Source organism: Nomascus leucogenys, chromosome 7b, assembly GCF_006542625.1.
Source record: "Nomascus leucogenys isolate Asia chromosome 7b, Asia_NLE_v1, whole genome shotgun sequence".
Classification (NCBI taxonomy): Eukaryota; Metazoa; Chordata; class Mammalia; order Primates; family Hylobatidae; genus Nomascus; species Nomascus leucogenys.
This window is the reverse complement of record NC_044387.1, coordinates 59,440,100-59,458,654: the sequence shown is the minus strand read 5'-3', so window position 1 is coordinate 59,458,654 and position 18,555 is coordinate 59,440,100. Positions and strand designations below refer to the sequence as shown.

The 18,555-nt window shown below is 54.3% G+C and overlaps 1 protein-coding gene across 1 annotated transcript; it reads left to right on the top strand.

Moving 5' to 3' along the window:
• Nucleotides 1-3,130: 3,130 nt before the first annotated feature.
• APOBEC3G (apolipoprotein B mRNA editing enzyme catalytic subunit 3G) lies at nucleotides 3,131-16,204 on the top strand. Its single transcript, XM_030815180.1, has 10 exons — nucleotides 3,131-3,295; nucleotides 5,147-5,441; nucleotides 5,673-5,787; nucleotides 7,935-8,088; nucleotides 10,097-10,385; nucleotides 10,829-10,941; nucleotides 12,874-12,979; nucleotides 13,074-13,216; nucleotides 15,636-15,815; nucleotides 16,049-16,204. The coding sequence occupies exons 1-10, from the start codon at nucleotides 3,146-3,148 to the stop codon at nucleotides 16,202-16,204; spliced, it is 1,701 nt and encodes a 566-aa protein (XP_030671040.1). The 5' UTR covers nucleotides 3,131-3,145.
• The last annotated feature ends 2,351 nt before the right edge of the window (nucleotides 16,205-18,555 follow it).

Genomic DNA, 18,555 nt, shown 5'->3' with positions numbered 1-18,555 from the left:
CAGGCTGCTGGATGGCTACCTTGCAGGCTGTCACCCTTAACAAGAAATATAGTCTCCTTTCCAAATTTATACATTGTGGCTAGTCACGGTGGCTCATGCCTGTAATCCCAGCACTTTGGGAGGCTGAGGCGGGCAGATCTCCTCAGGTCACAAGTTCAAGACCAGCCTGACCAACATGGAGAAACCCTGTCTCTACTAAAAATTCAAAAATTAATTGGGTGTGGTGGCAGGTGCCTGTAATCTCAGCTACTCAGGAAGCTGAGGCAGGAGAATTGCTTGAACCTGGGAGGAAGAGATGGCGGTGACCTGAGATCATGCCACTGCACTCCAGCCTAGCCAACAGAGCAAGACTCCATCTCAAAAAAGCACAGAAAACAAAAACAAACAAACAAACAAACAAAAAGACAAATGTATCCCTTGTGTAATTTTTAGGTCACAGCACCATGGGAACACGCTACCAGGGGAAGGGAGCTGTGAGACGCGCAGGGAGGCTCCAGACAGGCTGGCCTGGGACACCAGCCGCTGCCCTTCCGTGACATGGGGACAAGAGGAGGCGAGAGCTCAGCCTACCAGGGAGGAACTCCGGGCTGGAGATGGGGAAGAAGGAGAAGCAGGAAGGAAAGAGCTCAGTGTGGGGGCGCGCATGGCATCCTGGTGGGACATCTGAGGCCCACACCCACCTGCTGTCCCTCCCTCCCACGGTGGCCTCTGAGGGTGAAGGCCTGGGGGGAGGCAGACACCTGGCCATTTACTCTCCCTCCCTGTCCCCATGGCTGCTGGGTGGGGGCCATCTCTGGGATGATCCCTGAGGGCAGAATCCGGGAGTCCCTGCAGAGGTATCGGCCTGTCTGTCTGTCTTGATGGTGGAGAGGCGGCTCCAGCTGGGCAGGACCACCAGGGGAGGGGCTTGTGCTCTGCTGGCTCAGCCTGGTGTGGACCCACCTCCCGGGCTCCGGCTGCAGACTTTCTCTTTCCCTTTGCAATTGCCTTGGGTCCTGCCTCACAGAGCGGCCTGTCTTTATCAGAGGTCCCTCTGCCAGGGGGAGGGCCCCAGAGAAAACCAGAAAGAGGGTGAGAGACTGAGGAAGATAAAGCATCCCAGGGCCTCCCACACCAGCACCAGAGCAGGAAGGGGGAGGGGCCATGACTACGAGGCCCTGGGAGGTCACTTTAAGGAGGGTTGTCTTAAAACCTGGAGCCTGTAGCAGAAAGTGAAACCCTGGTGCTCCAGACAAAGATCATAGTCAGGACTAGCCGGCAAAGGACAAATCCTCAAATCAGGTACCGCTGTACCCACTGGGCCCCTCTGCTGCCCCTTCCTGCCTGGTGGCCCTGCTGGGCGTCAGCCCTGGCCTCCCCCTGCCCCAGCCCCAGCCCTGGGCTCCCTCCCCTCTGGCTCCCCTGCACCCCCCACTCCCAGCCAGGCTCCTTGCCCTGCTGTGTGGTCACCCCACTGCTGCTTCTGAATGGGCCGCCTCCCCGACCTGCCCCAGCCCAGGTCCCCTGCTGAGACTCTCCCCTGAAAGTAACGGCTGGGGTGGTGCTCCCTGCCCTGGGAGGGTGCTCCCTCTGTGTGCTTCCCGCCATTCCTGAACTCTGGAACTGGGAGAATTGAACCAAGTGATGATTAGAGCAAGGTGGAATTTTGTTCACAGCACCTTGATGGATTTTCTGTAAGATTTACATTGCTTAAATACCAAGTCTTAGGAGAGGGTGTGGGGAGGGAATGGTCTCTGAAGCACAAGGTAAATCATGTCTTCCAAGGATGTCTCCACTGTGGGCAGAGGAGGATGCAGATGACCCCGAACACATGCTCTTCCTCCACGATGAGCATTCACCGTTTATAATGACACCAGTAACATGGAATACAGTGGCCGGGCGCGGTGGCTCACGCCTGTCATCCCAGCACTTTGGGAGGCTGAGGTGGGCGGATTGCCTGAGGTTGGGAGTTCAAGACCAGCCTGACCAGCATGGATAAACCCTGTCTCTACTAAAAATGCAAAATTAGCCAGGTGTGGTGGCAGGCGCCTGTAATCCCAGCTACTTGGGAGTCTGAGACAGGAGAATCCATTGAACCCAGGAGGCGGAGTTTGCAGTGAGCTGAGATCGCCCCATTGCACTCCAGCCTGGGCAACAAGAGCAAAACTTCGTCTCAAAAGAAAAAAAACAAAAACAAAACAAAAAACATGGAATATATGGGAAAAAACTCAATGATCAGGAGAAATGCTCTTATTTTAAAATTTAGTAAGAAGACAGCCCGGTCCGCAATGGCTCCCTCCTGCAGGGCCAGTGATACAGAGACTGGACAGGGCTGGCCTGGAAAGGGGCCCCCACTCCATTTGTCCCCAGCTCTGTGGCCTGGGCAGGTTACTCCACCTCTCTGCGCCTCTGGCCCCTCCTCTGTAAGATGGGAATGGCCCCTTCGGGCCTAGGGCAGCCTCACATGAGCCCACACCCGCGCAGCACTTAGAAGACTGGCCTGGGCCTCAGAATTCGGTTTTTTTTTTTTTGTTTTTTTTTTTTGAGACGGAGTCTCACTCTGTCGCCCAGGCTGGAGTGCAGTGGCGCAATCTCGGCTCACTGCAAGCTCCGCCTCCCAGGTTCACGCCATTCTCCTGCCTCAGCCTCTCCGAGTAGCTGAGACTACAGGCGCCCGCCACCACGCCCGACTAATTTTTTTGTATTTTTAGTAGAGACGGGGTTTCACCGTGGTCTCCATCTCCTGACCTTGTGATCCGCCCGCCTCGGCCTCCCAAAGTGCTGGGATTACAAGCGTGAGCCACCACGCCCGGCCCAGAATTCAGTTCTACCATGATTTAACAACAATAATAATATACAGAGGTGAAATGTCAGGAAGGAACTGAGCTGAAAGGTTAAAAGCTATTATTTTGGGGTGAAGAGTTTTATTCTCTCTCTTTTTTTTTTTTTTTTTTTGTTTTGAGACGGAGTTTCGCTCTTGTCGCCCAGGCTGGAGTGCAGTGGCGCGATCTCGGCTCACTACAGTCTCCGCTGAAATTCTCAGGCCTGGGGAGGGATGGGGGAGGCCTAGAGCCGTCCAGGGGGCTGCGTTTAGTGGACATCAGCCCGGAGGGCTCCCAGGAGCGCTCTCTGCATTGGCTGGTTTCTCTCTTGTGTCTTCAGAAACATGGTGGACGGAATGGATCCACACACATTCTCCTACAACTTTAATAATAGACCCATCCTTTCTCGTCGGAATACCGTCTGGCTGTGCTACGAAGTGAAAACAAAGGATCCCTCAAGGCCCCGTTTGGACACAGAGATCTTTCGAGGCAAGGTACCACTCGGACTCCAATCACTTTGCAGGCAGGAGCTAAGCCAGCTGGGAAGGCAAACCACGCACTGATATGTGAAGTGCCCGGTGGCGGCGGACTATCCAATGTGCCCTTCTCTCCCACACTTTCCAAGTCCGTGGCCCTGACCTTCCTGCTGGACCGTCCTGGGATCGGATTGTGGAGGGGGTTTGCCTCTGCACAAAAGGCCTTGTTTTTCTGTTCTTCTTTTCTTTTTTCTTTTTTTTTTTTTTTTTTTTGAGATGGAGTTTTGCTCTTGTCGTTCAGGCTGGAGTGCAATGACGCGATCTCGGCTCACTGCAACCTCTGCCTCCTGGGTTCAAGCGATTCTGTCACCTCAGACTCCCAAGTAGCTGCGATTACAGGCGCCCACCACCACGCCCAGCTAATTTTTTTGTATTTTTAGTACAGATGGGGTTTCACCACATTCACCAGGCTGGTCTCGAACTTCTGACCTCAGGTGATCCACCTGACTCGGCCTCCCAAAGTGTTGGGATTACAGGTGTGAGCCACTGTACCCCACCTAATTTTAATATTTTATTTAATCCAATGTAGCTAACTTATTACTTCAACATTAATTAACACAAAATTCTTGACAAGATAATGAAGTTTCTTTTTCTTGTCACACTGAGTCTTTGAGCTGCATAGGTCACATACGGTGGGTGGCTCGCACCTGTAATCCCAGCACTTTGGGTGGCCAAGGCGGGCGGATCACCTGAGGTTAGATATTCGAAACCGGCCTGGGCAACATGGTGAAATCCCATCTCTACTAAAAATACAAAGAAAAAAAAAATTAGCCAGGCGTGGTGGCAGTCGCCTATAATCCCAGCTACTCGGGAGGCTGAGGCAGGAGAATCGCTTGAACCCACGAGGCAGAGGTTGTAGTGAGCCGAGATTGCATCATTGCACTCCAGCCTGGGCAACAAGAGCGAAACTCCATCTCAAAAAAAAAAAAAAGAGAAATGAGCGGTGTATTTTTCAGGTGCCCAGGTCTCTAATCAGAGCCCCATTTCAAGTACTCGGTAGCCTCCTTGGCCAGTGCCCACTCCCCCAACATGGACAGTGCAGGTCCAGTGGCCTCCCCACTGACCGCAGGCAGGGAACAAGGCAGACTCCAGAGGGTCAGGCCACAGTAGGGGCTGAGGATGTCTGGTGAATGGATGCCTGGGAGAATGGATGCTAGAATTCACACACGAGGCCATGAACAGGGCTGGGAAAACTTCCAAACACAGGGAAGCACGTGTCTTGGTGCACCTTGTGATGCTTCAACAGCATGACTGAGACGGGGACATTTACAATAAACAGAAATGTGTGGGCTCGAGTTCTGGACTCTGGGAAGTCCAATGTCAAGGCACCAGCAACTTTCCAGGGCCTGCGAACTGCACAGTCACATGGGGGTGAAGGTTGTTGCCAGAAGTTCAGGGGATGCTCCAGACAGAGTGGCCTGGGATATCGAGTCACTGCTGCTCCGTGACATGGGGGCAAGAGGAAGCAGGAGTTTAGTCTGACACGCTGCCCCTCCAGCTAGAGGGCAAGAGACAGAAAGAGGGGCTGAAGTTGCCCTTGAATAAGCAGTGGCACCCACAAAGGTGCAGTCCCCACAGCCTCATAGCTGCTTGTAGGTGCCACCTCTTAAGGCCATTACCATAGCAATTAACACTGAACATCAGCTTTGGAGCAGATAATCACTCAAACCAAGCAGGGGGGATGGAAGAAAGGAGCTTCAGTGGCAAGATCCCCTGGACTCCTGTCCTGGCCCCTCCTCCCCCTGCCCCACCCCTGCTCTCCTCCTGCTCCCCCTCTCAGAGCTTCCCCTGCCCCTGCTCCTCTCCCAGGTGTATTCCAAGCTTAAGTACCATGCAGCGATGAGATTCCTCCACTGGTTCAGCAATTGGAGGAAGCCGCATGGTGACCAGGAGTATGAGGTCACCTGGTATGTATCCTGGAGCCCCTGCACAAAGTGTACAAGGAAGGTGACCACGTTTCTGGCTGAGGACCCGAAGGTTACCCTGACCATCTTTGTTGCCCGCCTCTACTACTTCTGGAAGCCAGATTACCAGGAGGCGCTTCGCAGCCTGTGTCAGAAAAGTGACGGTGCGCGTGCCACCATGAAGATCATGAATTATGACGGTGAGAAGTGGGAGATTCAGGGGTGTGGGAGAGACTACATGAGGGTCTGTGACGGGTCCTTCCCACACATACCTGTGGGTCTGCAAAGGCCAAGTGTCCCAGGGGAGCCTGTGGGGTTGGGTCTGGCACTGACTGTAACTAGTATCCAGAGTATGTCTGGGAGGGGAGGGTCCCAAGGTCACAGAAGAGAGGCCACCTGGGCCTGACTGCATTCTCTCTTCTTTTTCTCAGAATTCCAACACTGTTGGAACAAGTTCGTGTACAACCAAAGAGAGCTATTTGAGCCTTGGAATAATCTGCCTAAACATTACATATTACTGCACATCATGCTGGGGGAGCTTCTCAGGTGAGGGTCTCCCTCCAGGCTCATCGTCTCGCTCCTCTCACCTCCTGCTCATCCTCTTGAGGCCTCCCCTCTGTCCCAGACCAGGTCCTCCCCTGGCGAGGCCCTCCTGCCCTCCCTTCTGCCCCCCTGCCTGCCCTCATGGTCACACCCCCCTCACCCCAGCTCCTCGTGCTCCCTCCACCTTGCTGCCTCCCCCCTGCTTTCCTGGGCCCTTCCTGTGAGTGAGAGGCCCCTTCTGCCTCGAGTGGCCTCCATCCACCCCCACAGCCTGGAAACCCCAACCTGGCTCCTTCCATCTCCCTGGCATAACCGAATTTGTCATAAAACTGGACGTAGTCAATGGGCATGAATAATCACAAGCCCGACAGTCAGAAGCTTTGAGTAACATCCTTAAAGACCGACCTGAGCCCCTGAGAAGGAGCTGCCTCCGCGGAAACAGAGCTTCAGGCTTCGGCTGCCATAGAAGATGGCCGGGCCGGGTGCCCACAAAGCAGGCATTTATTTTCTCACAGATCTGGAGGCTGCAAGTCCAAGGTGGAGGGGTGGGTGGGGTTGTGTCCTCTGCAGCCGCTCCTCCTGGCTGGCAGGGGGTCCCTTCCGGCCCTGTCCTCTCTGGCCTTTCCTCTGTGCACCTGCACTCCTGGGGTTTCTCTGCCTCCAAATGTCATCGTCCTTTATGGACCCCAGCCATGTGAATTTGGGCCCACACTAAAGGTCTCATTTAAGTTAATCATCTGATGAAAGGACTTGTCTCCAGGCCAGGTGCAGAGGCTCATGCCTGTAATCCCAGCACTTTGGGAGTCCAAGGCGGCTGGATCACCTGAGGTCAGGAGTTCGACACCAGCCTGGCCAAAGTACTAAAACCCCATCTCTACCAAAAATACAAAAATTAGCCGGGAGTGGTGGTGGGCGCCTATAATCCTAGCTACTCGGGAGGCTGAGGCAGGAGAATCACTTGAACCCGGGAGGCGGAGGTTGCAGTGAGCCCAGACTGTGCCACTGCACTCCAGCCTGGGCAAAGAAGCGAAACTTCTTCTCAAACAAACAAACAAGAAAGAAAGGACCTGTTTCCAAATGCAACCACCCTTTGAGGGAGCGGGTGTTAAGGCTTCAATACATTGATTTTGGGGAGAAATAGTGAAGCCCACGGAAACAAGCTGCAGTCATTGTGGGTGGGCCTGGGTGGGGAGTGCAGGGGTTCCTGTCCTGTGTGTCTATTTCCCAGGGGAGTCCTGACCTGACTCTCACAGCCCCTCCACCCAGATGTTCCTGCGTGCTTCACCCACCCCATTCCTTCTGCACCCAACGCTCCTGAGCCCCTCCTTAGCTGCCCCGACAGGCTCCGCTGCTCCCCCACTCCTGGACTGCTCCTCTTCTTAGCCTCTCTCTGGGCCTCTTTGGGGTCTCGACATGACCCCCCAGCTGATGCCTGTGGCTTCCCCAGCCAGAATCTTCCCAGTTCCAGGCTGGGCTCTGCAGAGTCCTATCAAAGGTCGCATCCTCCCCTCTGTCCAGTTCAGGGTGAAGATCTGGTGTTTCTGCTTTGGAAATGCCTCTGCACTGGGTGCTAATAATTCACTTTTACCTTTATAATTTGTGTTGTAGTAAGGACAGGTATTTTTGCCAACAGAAGAAATCCTATGAGTTATTTAAAAAAAAAAAAAAAAAGTCCCTGGCAGGCTCTTCTCCCTGCTGGTCCTGCTCAGGAGTGCCTCTGCCCTGATGCTGGGTGTGGCAAGAGTTAACCCCGTAGGCAGGAGGGAAGCCCCAGTGGATCCACCTCCAGCAGGGACTGAGAGCGAGCAGAGCCAGGACTGGGGTCTATGGTGAGGCCAGGGAAGAAGACCCAGCTGTACCCCAGGGAGAGGGCCTGAGCACACTGAGCTAACCCTGGGGAGACCCTGACAAGGCTTAGACAGGCCCCAGGGCTGCAGTGATCTCCCAGTGAGCTCCAGAAGGGGTCGGGGGCGGGGAGGTTTGGAGGCTCTAGCAAGTGAGCGGGAGCCCCTTCTGACAGGTGCTAAGGGAAGTGGGGAGCAGGGGGAAGGAAGGAGGGTGGGGTGCAAGGGAAACGTGGAGAGGGAGGGGGAGGCGGGACAGACCACAAGGGCTCTTACTCCTCTGGGCTTTTCCCCGGCTGTCCACAGACACTTGATGGATCCACGCATATTCACTTCCAACTTTAACAATGAACCTTGGGTCAGAGGACGGCATGAGACTTACCTGTGTTATGAGGTGGAGCGCCTACACAATGACACCTGGGTCCTGCTGAACCAGCACAGGGGCTTTCTACGCAACCAGGTGACCAACCCAGCCACCCGCATCCAGGCAGGGCCCTCCCAATCCAGGGACACGCATGGGCAGAAGGTTCTGGGTGGTACCTGTGGTGTCCCGCAGAGTGTCTGTCACCTGTGCTTCCTGTAGCTGCTGCTGCTTGGCCCTGGGGTTGAGGGAGACTTCAGCTTCAGTGACTCTCCAGGATTGGCGGCTTCCAGCCCCACATGCCTAACCAGCCACACATGCCTAACCAGCCACATGTCTCAGGGGCTAACACCACTAGTCCAGAGTCACCCCCAGGTCCAGGTCTCAGCCGTCCCCACTCCTGCTGTGCTCTGAGAGGGTCAGGGCAGAGGAAAAGGGTCTGCACTAGGGCCAAGTGGGGTCAAAGAAAAAGTGCTTCCAGCCGGGCGGGGTGGCTCATGCCTGTAATCCCAGCACTTTGGGAGGCCGAGGCTGGCGGATCATGAGGTCAGGAGATCGAGACCATCCTGGCTAGCACGGTGAAACCCTATCTCTATTAAAAATACAAAAAATTAGCTGGGTGTGGTGGCAGGCGCCTGTAGTCCCAGCTATTCAGGAGTCTGAGGCAGGAGAATGGCATGAACCTGGGAGGCGGAGCTTGCAGTGAGCCGAGATCGTGCCACTGCACTGCAGCCTGGGCAACAGAGCGAGACTCCGTCTCAAAAAAAAAAAAAAAAATTGCTTCCTGAGGACCCTCCCAGGATCCCCTCACAGACACAGCTCCCACCAGGAATGATTCAGAACTGTGGGATTTGAGGATCGGGGCCTACCTGACCTCACAAGGCCAGGATTCCCTAGTGCCTGCTCCTGGGCTTCATCTTGCGGGAAGAGAGACTGAGGCAGGAGAGGCCGACCAGGGATTCTGTCCTGACCAGGATGGAGCCCACGGCAAGGCCAGAACAGGTCCAAGTCAGGATGCAGGGATGGCCAGCATTTGAAGAGGAGCTGGGCCAGGCCAGGCCGAGGGGCCCTGAGCCCGTGGGACGTTCTTCCTTCGCCCTTGCCCAGCACAGCCCCTGGCTGGAGAGGCCGAATTCTGCTTGGCTTTGGTGCTGGAAACAGGGTTCCTCTGGGCTCTATGAGCTTAATATGGGCCCTGCTGGGCCCACACACACTGCTTGGAAGCTACTTTCAAGGGCACCGGTCCCCATCACTCCCTAACCAGTGGGATAGGACTCCCCCAGGAATGACCCACAGCCCCTTCTCAGCACAAATCGTGTCATCCATTCTACCCCAAGTCCTCTCTGCACTGGACTCCTGGGCTTGACTAGTTCCCAGTCAAAATTTGGACAAAACAGCATCATTCCTTGGGCTCAACAAGGACAATCACCCCAAGACTGGGGCTCTTCCCAATGTGGGGTTAGTCCTGCTGGGGGCCCCTCATCCCCACTTCTCCCTGCAAAGGGAGCCCTCTGGCCTCAGTCTATGTCACTCGTGGGCTTAATACAGGGTAAAGCACAATGCGGAAGCTTCTAGAATTATGGGTCACAGAAGGGGTGGGGTGAGGGGAATTGATAGGTAGAGAGGTCAGTCTCCCCATGAGGGAAGCACACGCAGCTCTGTGGCATCTGTCCTCCCTCCCCCAGCTCTACAGCCCCTCCCTGCAGGCCTGGGGCAGAGTGAGGGTCCTGAAGGCACTGACCTCATGTGCAAAATGAGAGGATGCTCCAAATACTCAGTATCAGAGAAATCCCATCGTAATGGAAAATTAAATTATTTAATAGATTATTGTAAAAATCCGGTCAGGTGTGGTGGCTCACGCCTGTAATCTCAGCACTTTGGGAGGCTGAGGAGGGCAGAGCACCTGAGGTTGGGAGTTTGAGACCAGCCTGACCAACATGGAGAAACCTCTTTTCTACTAGAAATACAAAATTAGCCTGGTATGGTGGTGCATGCCTGTAATCCTAGCTACTTGTACACTCCAGCCTGGGCAACAAGAGTGAAACTCTGTCTCAAAAAAAAAAAAAAAAAAAAAAAGGATTACCTCATGGCTTGCTTTCTTTTCTAGATTCCAGATATACACGGTTTCCCTGAAGGCCGCCATGCAGAGCTGTGCTTCCTGGACCTGATTTCCTTGTGGAAGCTGGACCCGGCCCAGGACTACAGGGTCACCTGCTACACCTCCTGGAGCCCCTGCTTCAGCTGTGCCCAGGAAATGGCTAAATTCATTTCAAATAACAAACGTGTGAGCCTGTGCATCTTCGCTGCCCGCATCTATGATGATCAAGGAAGATATCAGGAGGGCCTATGCACCCTGGATAGTCCTAGGGCCAAAATTTCAGTGATGACATACAGTGGTGAGAATGGAAGCCTGGAGTGGGGTGTGGTTGGCCGGGGCAGGAGAGGGCCCTGGGAAGTTACTAGAAAGCGGGGAGGGTCGGCATCCCTGCAGGAAAGGCCTTGATCCGCTGCCTGCAGAGGCGATGGCTGCACTCTGGACCTGACTTTGGGGTCGATGGGAAGAGAGAAGCCAGGCCAGGACATGTGGACCCGGGGAGGGTGGGGAGGGTGGCTGGAAGTGGAAGCAGAACTTGGGGCTACCAGAAAAAATGAGAATTGGGCTGGCCCAGATTCCAATGGGAAAGAAGTGCCTGATAAAGGAGATAGGTCCCTAGGGGAGGGAGAGGGAAAGGAGGGACTGAAACCAGGATGTGGGAAGTCTGTCCCGAGAGTCATGGGCCCTTGGTACCACCCCAATCCCACTGCGGGAGTGTGACTTTTCTCCCCTGTCCCTTTTCAGAATTTAAGCACTGCTGGGACACCTTTGTGGACTGCCAGGGATGTCCCTTCCAGCCCTGGGATGGACTACAGGAGCACAGCCAAGCCCTGAGTGGGAAGCTGAGGGCCATTCTGGTGAGGGCTTCCTCCCTCTGCCCAGTGCCCCATCGGCCTCCCCCTCCTCCCCTCTCCCCTGGGCCTTGCCTTCCCCTCTGCTCAGAGCCTCCTCTGGGTTCCCTGCTCCCCCAGGGCAGCTGTCTCTGTCCCTCCCTTTCCTTCTCACAGCCTCCCTTTCTCTCCCACCCCCCGCATCCCTCCCTCCTCTCCTGTCATTGTCACTGTCCCCAGGCCTCCACCATATGCCTACTTTCCACTTGCTCAACCTTTGCTCCATTCAACCCTCCTGCTCTTCCAGAATCAGGGAAACTGAAGGATGGGCCTCAGTCTCTAAGGAAGGCAGAGACCTGGGTTGAGCACCAGAATAAAAGATCTTCTTCCAAGAAATGCAAACAGGCCATTCACCACCATCTCCAGCTGATCACAGACGCCAGCAAAGCAATGCACTCCTGACCAAGTAGATTCTTTTAAAAATTAGAGTGCGTTACTTTAAATCAAAAATTTGTTTATGTTTCAAGAATAAAGTACTAAGATTCTGCTCAATACATTTAGAAAAGTTTCAAACCTACTAGTCCAGTGACAATTTGAATCGGTTTTATATGTAGAGGAATAAAATGAAATACTAAATCTTTCTGTATATGTTTCCCTGTGTTGATTGTATCATGAATTGCAAGTGTTTCCACAAACACTAGCAAATGTGTAGATGTCTTTCCTTGTGTAGCGGACCTGTAGCCGGGAAAGGTCACATGACATCCCTCTGGAGCCAGAAAACTCAGCTAAACCTCACCGGAGAGGAACCTAAACGCAGACCCCACCCTCACTCACAGAGCCCTGGGCGCTGATTGGAAGGGACGGGCCCAGCAGCAAGAGGACAGCCAGCAGCCAGTCTCCCTGTTGGAAAGAAGCCACACACGTGCAGTCAGGGGCCCTCGGGGGCAGCTCTGTGTCCACCCCTTCCTGATTCCACCTCCTAGAGAGGGAGCCCAGGGTAGGCCACGGCTGAGACCCAGGACAGGCCCAGTCGGGGGAAGGAGCCCAGGGAGGGGGCAGGTGTCCAGGCTGGGCCCAGAGAGAGGGCTGGGGAGAGGAGCAGCCCAGGAGGCAGAGCCCAGCCACAGAGGGGAGGGCAGCTGAGTCCCGGGGGCAGGAGGCTCCGGAGGCAGAGACGGAGCCCAGGGCTAGGGCGGCAGGTGTCAGGGCTGTGGCTTCAGCTTGGGGTCTGTCCCAGGCGTTCTGCATTGGTTCCCAACTCTGGGATGTGTTATTTATGTGCCTGATTACAGCAGGTGCCTCCCACCTCACGATTTCTGGAAAGTCCTCAGAAGCCGCGTGTAAGTCCAAGAAGGGGCCTCACACGCAGCTGCTCCTGGGCAGAAACGACTCACTGTTTCCCTGGCCTAGACACACACACAACACACACACACACACACACACACACTACTCGCACTACACACAACACATATACACAAGACACACACACAAACACATGCACATACACAACACACACAACACACGTGCACGCACGCACACACAGTGACAGAGACTTGACAATAAGAAACGTCCTCCAGGTGCCCCAGAGCTCTCCGGGGCCCACCCCAGCCCCGCGCTGAGCTGAGGAATTTGGGGTTTGCCACGCAGGGGTGGGTGTGGGAAGGACCAGGTTGTCGAAGCTGCCCTTTGCTTGTGTCTCTGGGTTTGACAACAGCCCTAACTCCACTCTTTGAAGCACGTGATGAAAAATGTGTGGTCATTCTGGGAAAGGGGCCAGTGTAGGGGAGGCCAGAACCCCGCCTTACAAGGGCCCCGGACCCTGTCCCCCGAGCCTCAACTCACAGCTTTGCCCATGACCTGGGAACCCTGTGGGTCCTGGGATGGGAACTGGACACAGCCCCATGACACTGCTGAGACCTGGGCTGGGAAATGAGAGCCTGTGGTCCCTCTGGGCTGTAGGGAGGCGGGGCCCCTACAGTAGTGGCAGAGCCGGGACCCCGGACACAGCTGCATGGGCTCCAGACCCAAGTGGAACCTCCATTCTGGTCCCAGGGTGACCCGGGCTGTACAGCCCAGCACCTGCCCAGGGTCCCTCTGCCCTGCTTTCTCCCTGGACAGTCTGGACCCCAGCTGCGTGCCTGCCTTGTCCCCCCTTACAGGGGACCAGGGTGAATCTCAGCTGAAGCCTGCACCTGTGAAGGAGGCCATTCTCCCTGCTCCCATCCCTGCCGCCCACATGGGAACCAGCTCCTTCCTGTCCCCGGGGACCTTTCCTGGGCTCTGGTGGAAACTCCAGTGGGATGTGGGGTCTTACATTTTCTCTCAGTGTTGCAGAGGCCCAAATGGGGGCGGGGCTGTCAGTCCCCAGGAGCTGACCCCTGTCACCTGTGCTTAGAAGTGTCTCCGGGAGGCACAGTGTTTTATGAGTGTTATCTACAAGCATTTTACAGTGTAGTTTGTTTTTTGTTGTTGTTATTTGTTCTTGGTTTTTTTGAGACAGGGTCTCGCTGTGTCACCCAGGCTGGAGTGCAGTGGCGCGATCTCAGCTCACTGAAACCTCCGCCTCCCAAGTTCCAGGATTCTCCTGCCTCCAACTCTCGAGTAGCTAGGATTATAGGTGTGCACCAGCACACCCAGCTAATTTTTGTAGTTTTAGTAAAGATGGGGTTTCACCACTTTGGTCCAGGATGGTCTCAAACTCCTGACCTCAAGGGATCCGCCCACCTGGCATCCCAAAGTGCTTGGATTACAAGCGTTAGCCACTGTGTCCATCCGTGAGTGCTAGTTTTAGATCGGATCCCAGGCCCCAGGCTGTGTCTGTCATGGGCAATCATGATGAACTTTTGTTGCGCTGTGCTCTGGGAAAAGCTGGACATTTGGCCACCCACTCCGCTCCACTCCACTCCACATAGCTAACAAACCAAACCCATCAGAATCCCAGCATGGAGGGCAATGCAGCCTCATGATGGTTGGACAGACTGGCAGAAGCAGCCCTGAGCAGTTCCTGGGTAAGTCCAAGGGAATAAGATCATGATTCCAGTCAATTCTTGGTGAATGCCATCCGCCTACCCTACCCTCAGAACAAATACAGATTTTCAAAATCTACCGCTTTTTTCTTTCAAATTTTCTACCCATGGAAGAATGAATGACCATCCGGAGACAGCAGGGAAGGTTGTTGCTTAATCAAGATGCTGGTGTGTTTCAGGGAGCTGGCCAGGGTGGAGTGAGCTTGTGGCCACGTTCCCTGGGTGGGAAGACTGAGATGGAGGTGGGGGTGGTCCAGGCACTGTCAGGAGCAGCGCTGGGGGAGACGGCCTGGCACAGGCCCGTGCCTGCACACAGAGCAACAACGCCCACCATCAGGTCTGCCCTGTGACAATCAGAAAATTCTGGACAGAGACTGTGACCCTCCGTGTCACTCTGGGGCAGGGAATAATGGTTCCACACACTTCTATGGGGACCTGGAGAGTGGAGACCAGAGCACTGGTGGGCGGGCAGGTGAGCCTGGATCTAAGAGCCCACTGTGCCTGCCACTGTCCGGTACCTCGGCACGTCACCTCCCCTGAAACCTCTCTTTACTCATCTGTAAAGTGGGGTCCATTATACCTCCCTCTCAACTGAGCACTTGGAGGGCAGTGGGGGCTGGATTTGGGACAGACCTGGCACGCACCAGGCATTGGGCCAATCTGAGTCTCCTCCTCTCCCTGAGTCAAGCTGCCTGACGTGATGGCAGTCTCCCTGCCCACAAGGTCTGGTCCAGCCCCTCCACCCAGGAAGCCCTCGGGGAGGTGATGCCGCTGGCAGCGCTGTGGTTTTGGCACCCACAGGCATAGGATGAGCTGCTGTGGAAGGTGCCTGCTGCCCCTCAGGGTCTGTACCTCGGCCGCCCTCCAGGGTGGGGCCTTATCCTCCTCCCACTGCCTTCTCCAGCCCTCACCACCCCAGGCAGGCACTGCTTCCCAGACAGCCACCTGGGTCAGGGGTAAAGTGGCCTCTGTGGTCAAAGTCTGAAAAAGTTGCCCCCACACCTGCCTAACGGTGCACAGGGCTTTCTCGGGGGATGGGGGGAGGCAGGCAAGACTGGCACCTTTGCTGAGTCACATCCCTTCTACAGGGGCCCTGAGTCTGTAGGACGGAAGGATGTGGCCTTGCCTGTCGGAGGGTTCTGAGAACACAGAAGGCTCCTGAGTCCTCGAAGGGCATCCTCAGTGGGAGAGTGGCCCCGAGCAGAGAGGAGCATAAGGGGCAAGGCACACCCCTTGAGAGGTCGGTGTCATCAGGGAGCCTGTTTGCCTGTAGACATCCGTCTCCACTCTTTATTTATATATATTTTTTGAGTAAGGGTCTCACCCTGTCACCCAGGCTGGAGTGCAGTGGCAAGATCACAGCTTGCTGGAACCTCAACCTCCCAGGCTTAACCGATCCTCCCACTTCAGTCTGTCAAGTAGCTGGGACTACAGGTGTGCGTCACCACACCCAGCTAATTTCCGTGTGTGCGTGTGTGTGTTTAGTAGGGATGGGGTTTTTCCATGTTGCCCCGGCTAGTCTTGAACTTCTAGGTTCGGGCAATCCTCCTGCCTCAGCCTCCCGAGGTGCTGGGATCACAGGCGTGAGCCGCCACTGGCAGGCATCTCCTCTCCTTGACATTGCAAAAGTAGCCGGTCTCACGGAGCAGAAATGTGCTTCCTGTCCTGACCTGCTACGCGCTGCCTCCTTACAAGTGCTGCCAGATCGCCTGGTTCATATCCTGGAGCCCCAGCCCGGACCATGTGGTGAAAGTGGCCGAGTTCCTGGCCAAGCACAACAAAGTGAAGCTGAGCATCTTCACCGCCCGCCTCTACCACGACTGTGACCCGGGATTCCAGCATGGGCTTCGTAGACTGCAGGACAAAGGGGCACGTGTGCAGATCATGTCTTCTAAGGGTGAGAGGTTGGGGCCTGAGGGGTGTGGGGGGGGGAGGGACAGCATGAGGGGCAGGGGAGTCTGGGATGCCATTGGGACGATGTCCCAGGAGAGCCTGCAGGGACTGAGCCAGCACTGACAGCCAGGAGATCACACCTAGGAGGGGCAGGCCCAGGGTCAGGGGAGAGAGGTCTGCTGGGCCTGACTTCTTTTTCCCCTCTTTTATCTCAGAATTTGAACACTGTTGAGAAGACTGTGTACAAGAGAGATGCGCCATGTCAGTCTCGCAAGGGACAGCCTGAAAACTACCCATCTCCGGTCACCAAGTTGGAGGGGAGCCTCACAGCTGATCCCCTCGCTCCTCTCAGCTCCTCCTCAGCCTCCTGATGCCTTCCCTCTGTCCTGGATCAGATTCACCCCTGCCTGGGCCTTCTGAGCTGCTCCTGCCCTGAGTACCTCCCCTCAGTGGCCCCCACCTCACTGCCTCCTCCCCACTTTCCTGACCCTGCCTGTGAGAGGCTGCTTTCTGCCTCCAGAGCAACCTCCATCCAACCCCCAGTCTCCTTCCTCCCATCCTGGGGGCCCCTAGCCTGGCTCCTTCCATCTCCTCATCGTACCTATATCTTGTCATTGAACTGATATAAATAGGTAGTAGAAATACACATAAGTGTGAAAGTTCAGTTTTGAGAAACACCTTTTGTAAAAAACTGATGGTAAGTATTGGGTCATTCTAGTCATGCCCAACTCAAACAGAGGCCAGGAGCCAGGAGGGGAAACCGATCGGGCTACAGAACATCGCTTCCAGAAGCCTGATGGCTGAAACTGCTCACTGTACCCTGAAACCAGCTTTACTTATAGCTTCTGAGATAAATTGCTGCAACTCTGGGACTCACGATGCCTACCACAGTGCCTCATCAATGGAACCTGCCAGCTCCCAACCCTTCCTAGGGCCCATGAACTGTCTGAAAAGAGGAACAGAAATATTTCTCCTTTTTGTAAAATCTTTAACCTTCCCTTTGTTCTTCATGTACACATTGAATTGCAATTCTTCTTCCCAAATAAAACATTAAATTTAGAAATTTCTCTCCATAGTTTTATTTTGACTTCTACATACATGGGGTCAGAAGTGGAATCCAATTCTCACTTCCCTCCAGGGGACTCAGCAGCCCACAGAACGAAGGAGGGAGGTACCCACACTGGTAACCTCTTGTGCCCCCTGGCAGATCTTTCTTGGACAAAACTCCAGAACTGGGTTTGCATTCTGTTTCATTTGGGATAAGGTTGGGAAGGGGTCTTCCCCTTCCTGTTTGGGAGATTTTCTGTTAGGAGGGTTATTTTCTTCCCGTTGATCTGGGCTGTGAGGTCTGGACCTCGACAAGTTTGGAAGAGGTGATTCCCCCTCATTTGGAGAAAGCTATCATCCTTCCTGGTAAACACCTACTTTATTTCCCATCAGTGCTTGCGTTTATTGTGCTTTTGTGTATTTGATGTCAAACTAAATTACCTAGATAAACTGAGCAACAGGCAAGGCGCGGTGGCTCACGCCTATAATCCCAGCACTGTGGGAAGCTAAAGCAGGTGGATCACCTGAGGTCACGAGTTTGAGACCAGCCTGGCCAACATGGTGAAACTCCATCTCTACTAAAAATACAAAAATTAGCTGGGTGTGGTGGTGGGCGCTTGTAGTCCCAGCTACTCGGTAGGCTGAGGCAAGAGAATTGCTGGAACCCGGGAGGCGGAGGCTGCAGTGAGCCAAGATCATGCCACTGCACTCCAGCCTGGGTGACAGAGTGAGACTCTGTCTCAAAAAAAAACAAAAAAACCCCAAAAAACTGAATTACAAATGAAATCAAAGTTCAAAGGCATGCCAAGATATTTTCTGCGACTCCAGCCTGTAACATCTTCAAACATTATAGGGATTATTCAAACTATTGTTTTGTTTTTTGTTTTTTGAGATGGAGTTTTTGTTGTTGTTGTTGTTGTTTTTGTTTTGTTTGTTTGTTTTTTGGAGATGGAGTTTTGCTCTGTCTCCCAGGCTGGAGTGCAATGGCTTGATCTCAGCTCACTGCAATATCTGCCTCCTGGGTTCAAGCGATTCTCCTGCCTCAGCCTCCCGAGTAGCTGGGATTATAGGCATGCACCACCACGCCTGGCTAATTTTTGTATTTTTAGTAGAGATGGGGTTTCTCCATGTTGGTCCAGGCTGGTCTCAAACTCCCGACCTCAGGTGATCAGCCCGCCTCGGCCTCCCAAACTGCTGGGATTACAGCCATGAGCCACCGTGCCCGGCCCAATCTATTGTTCTTAAAACTAAACCAAAAGACCATGGTTTAAAAATCATACACTTTAAATAAGATATGCATATCTCATTGATATCTTTTTTTTTTTTTTTTGAGTCTCGCTCTGTTGCCCAGGCTGGAGTGCAGTGGCAGGATCTAGGCTCGCTGCAACCTCTGCCTCCTGGGTTCAAGGGATTCTCCTGCCTCAGCCTCCCGAGTAGCTGGGATTACAGGTGCGCCACCACCACGCCCAGCTAATTTTTGCAATTTTAGTAGAGACGGGGTTTCACCATGTTGGCCAGGCTGACCTCGAACTCCCAAAGAGCTGGGATTACAGGTGTGAGCCACCATGCCAGGCCCTGGATAACTTTCTTTAAATCAACAAAGTAATAAATTTTGTCACACTGTCAGCTCGCTTGCATGTAGACATGGCTTAGGTTTTACATTGGTAAGACTCCA